At 43.3% G+C, this 3825-nt stretch overlaps 1 protein-coding gene across 7 annotated transcripts in view; it reads left to right on the top strand.

Moving 5' to 3' along the window:
- LOC100949338 (glutathione S-transferase A3) overlaps window positions 1–3825 on the top strand; it is a 62055-nt gene that overhangs the window by 37278 nt on the left and 20952 nt on the right. For 3 of the 7 annotated variants that reach the window (XM_012805077.2, XM_023513124.1, XM_012805078.2), the window contains one exon: window positions 148–527. The exons of the other annotated variants lie outside the window; for them this stretch is intronic. In XM_012805077.2, coding sequence (XP_012660531.1) covers window positions 148–270 — 123 coding nt within the window. In that variant the 3' untranslated portion in view covers window positions 271–527. Of the gene's footprint in view, window positions 1–147; window positions 528–3825 lie in introns of those variants that run through there. 7 annotated transcript variants of the gene reach the window in all.

Raw genomic sequence — 3825 nt, 5'->3', positions numbered from 1 at the left:
AGTCTGTGTGTGCAGTCTGGGGACAGTGGAACTGCAGGAGGGGATGCAGTCTGTGTGGGCAGTCTAGGGGCTCAGACTTCCTGGGTTGTGCTGATATTGGGTTCGGTCTTTGAGGTTCTCGCTGAGACTGTGATTTGTGCACTGCAGGCCCTGAAAACCAGAATCAGCAACCTGCCCACTGTGAAGAAGTTTCTGCAGCCTGGCAGCCAGCGGAAGCCTCCCGAGGATATGAAAAGCATGGAAAAAACATTGAAGATTTTTAGGATGTAATACAGCAGGCATGGAAGCAAAGCAAATGCCAGACTAATCTAGTAACATTTAACAACAATGTGGTGCTAGCCCCATGCTGATGGAGGCTATTGTGAAGCTAATAAACTTTGCAAATAATTTGCCAATCAAACAGAAAATCTCCCGTGAGCAAACTTAGTTACAATTCATTCTTTTTCATTAGGATCTGATATCTTATTTCCAATGTCCTGACCTACCTCTCTCTTGGAATTAAAAACACAGTATAAAAGGAAAATGTACATTAAGTGGCTTGTTTCCCTTCTGCACAAATTCTCTGTAACATTTGATATACAGCCTATCACAAAATCATGCATAGAAATTCACATCTGACATTTGCAGGTGTATCTTGGAAAAGTGTTACTATTCTGGGGACAGCATAACAAAATTTTCTTCTTCACATCACCAGCGGATGTGACAGCTGCACAGCTTGATCACCTCCAGGGCGGAGCACTGAGTCTGGGCTTGGAGAGCTCACAACCACCCCACCCCGCCAACACACACACACTCTCGGGCATGCTCTGAGTCATCATCCTGCCCTTTCTACATGCACAGTTACTCACCTCACTCAGATGCTACCTGTACACCTTGCTTGCGCGCTGAGGAAAATAAACCTCCAGCAATGAAACCTTCAGGGGACTGTTACTTGAATCGGAACACTGAGTACTTGATGCAATTTAGAAATTATAAAAGTTCAATGTTAAAAGAGAATAGTACGATTATTCTTAGAAGAGAAACCCGACTTTCCATAGATATGACTGTTATTTATAGGCAAGGTGATACAGTGTCTGGAATTTGCTTCAAACAGTCCCATGGTCGAGGAAGGAACAGGTGGGAGTTTTCCTTCATTTCTCATGACTCCTGTCACAGATTACTACAAACCAGGTGGCTTGAAACAACCTAAATGTTTGTTTGTTTGTTTTCAAACTTCTGAGGGCCAGAAATTGGACATGGAGGAATCAGAGGGCCATGTTCCTTTGTAAGCCCTGGGCCAGACTCTCCTACCTCTCTCAGTGGCATTTCTTGACTTCTGTCCTGAAGGCGCTAGAGGAATTTCACCCCAAAATACGATTCCTTGGTATAAAGAATATTTTGAATTAAAGTCCATCCATGATCGGAAAGCATTGGAGAAAGCCTTTCCTCTATCTACATAAAACCTGAGTAACCTGATTCAGAGTCAGGTGGGGGCTGCGGACTTTCTTACTGCATACCAATAGACCTGGCCTGAAGGTCTTTTGAAGCAGGGGACCTGTCTTTCAGGTTAACTTACAAATCAATCTGTTTCCACCCAGCTACACACATGCCCCCTAGCAACCACTTGCTGCCAGTGTACTTTCCACACTGTCCCTCCTCCCTTCTAAACGGCATCCTTAAAAGTCACTGACCATCACTGAGACTTTGGCAAATCATTCTTGTGATTTCCCCCCATGTGCATGGTATTTGGAAATACACCTTTCTCTTAATTAATCTACTGCAATTGTGAGTTGATCTTTTTTTCAGTAAACCAACCAAAGGCAAAAGGACAAGTTTCACCCTCAGGTTCAGCATCTCCCCTCTGAGCATCCGTGTCTTCTCCTCCTTCTCTTAATCAGGACCCTTGTCACTGGATTGGGGGCCCACCTAGATAATCCAGGATGAACTCATCCCAATTTCCTTAACTACATCTGCAAAGTCCATTTTCCCTAATAAGGTCATATTCATCGTATCTGGGATTTAGACATGGACCTATCTTTTTCTGGGAACGACATAACTTTGCCCACTACACACCATAGGTGAAAAAAGATTATTGACAATTGCTGAGACAGGGTGATTGGTTTTTCAGCTTTTGCTATATTATTTTCTCTACTTTTGCATTTGCTAGACATTTACCAGGTCAATGCAAAAACTATCTTCTATCATGAGATCCTATCATGGCCAGGTTTCCAGCAGACTATGAGGACTTGACTCACAGAAGATGAAAGCTCTGGTCCAGGAGCTCAAAGTCTATGCAGGAAACTGATACTAAAAAGGTAATCGCAAGGTAATGTAAGCAAAGGCATGCTAAGAAAACACAGTCGTAGATAACAGTACAGTATTCCAATCAAGACAGACTGCAGGTGCAAAGGCTCAGGGGCCAGGAAGGATAAACTGAGGCAATCATAGAGAAGAAGTCTGCAAAATACGGTTGCCAGATTTGGCAGATGGAATATTCGACACCAGGTAAATGTGACATTCGGGTAAATAATTAAAAAAATTTTAATATAATTGTGTTATAGAAAATGTTTGGGACACAATTATACTAAAAAATTACAAATTGCCTGAAAGTCTCATTTAACTGAGTGTCCTGCATTTAACCTGGCAACCCAGTAAGAAAACTCCCCCAGAGTCTTGTCAGCTGGTCCTTTGCAGACATCGCCTCCTGGCTACATATGCCCACGGTAACGGTTTTCATCTGCCTTGGTTCTTGCATCCAAGTCTTGGAAACCCCACAGTAAAATGCCTTTACAAAGCCAGTCTCAGTCTCTTTAATAAATGGTCCTGGGAACACTGGACATCTACATGCAGAAGAATGAAACCTGGACCTTAGCTCAAATCAAAATAATTAACGATTTAAATCTAAGATCTGGATCTATGAAACTCGTAAAAGAAACATAGGGGAAAGGCTTCCAGACATTGGTCTGGGCAAGGATTCCTTGAGTATTACCCCCAAAGCATAGGCAACCAGAGCAAAACTGGACAAATGGGATTACGTCAAGACAAAAATCTTCTGGTTTGCAAAGGAACCAATCAACAAAGTGAAGACACAACCCACAAAATGGGGGAAAATATTTGCAAACTACCCATCACAGAAGGGAACTAGAGTAGATAATGAGTTAACAGTTAACAGGGAACCTTATCTTAGAGTAGATAACATGACAACTAGAGTAGGAAAAAATAAAACAATCTGATTTAAAAATGGGCAAAGGTGGCTTGGCGCCTGTGGCTCAAGTGGCTAAGGCGCCAACCACATACACCTAAGGTGGCAGGTTCGAATCCAGCCTGGACCCGCCAAACAACAATGATGGCTGCAACCAAAAAATAGCCGGGCGTTGTGATGGGCGCCTGTGGTCCCAGCTACTTGGGAGGCTGAGGCAAGAGACTTGCTTGAGCCCAGGAGTTGGAGGTTTCTGTGAGCTGTGAAGCCACGGCCCTCTACCCAGGGGGACAGCTTGAGGCTCTGTCTCAAAAAAAAAAAAAAAGGGCAAAGGATTTGAATAAACAGTTCTCAAAAGAAGACAAACACATGGCCAAATGTATTTGAAAAAATGCTCAGCATCATTAGTCATCAGAGAATGGCAAACCCAAACTACAACGAGATATCATCTCACCCCAATTAAAATGGCTTTTATCAGAAAGGCAACAGCAACTGCTGGGGAGGATATGGAGAAAGGGGACCCTCATGTGGTGTTGGAGGCAATGTCGATTAGTGTAACCACTATGGAGAGAGTATGGAGTTTGCTCAAAAAACTAAAAATAGGGTAGCGCTGTGGCTCAGTGAGTAGGGCGCCGGCCCTCTATACC

Source organism: Otolemur garnettii, unplaced genomic scaffold (assembly GCF_000181295.1).
Source record: "Otolemur garnettii isolate 467f Iridium unplaced genomic scaffold, OtoGar3 scaffold00035, whole genome shotgun sequence".
Taxonomy (NCBI): Eukaryota; Metazoa; Chordata; class Mammalia; order Primates; family Galagidae; genus Otolemur; species Otolemur garnettii.
This window is presented reverse-complemented; position numbering and strand designations above follow the sequence as displayed.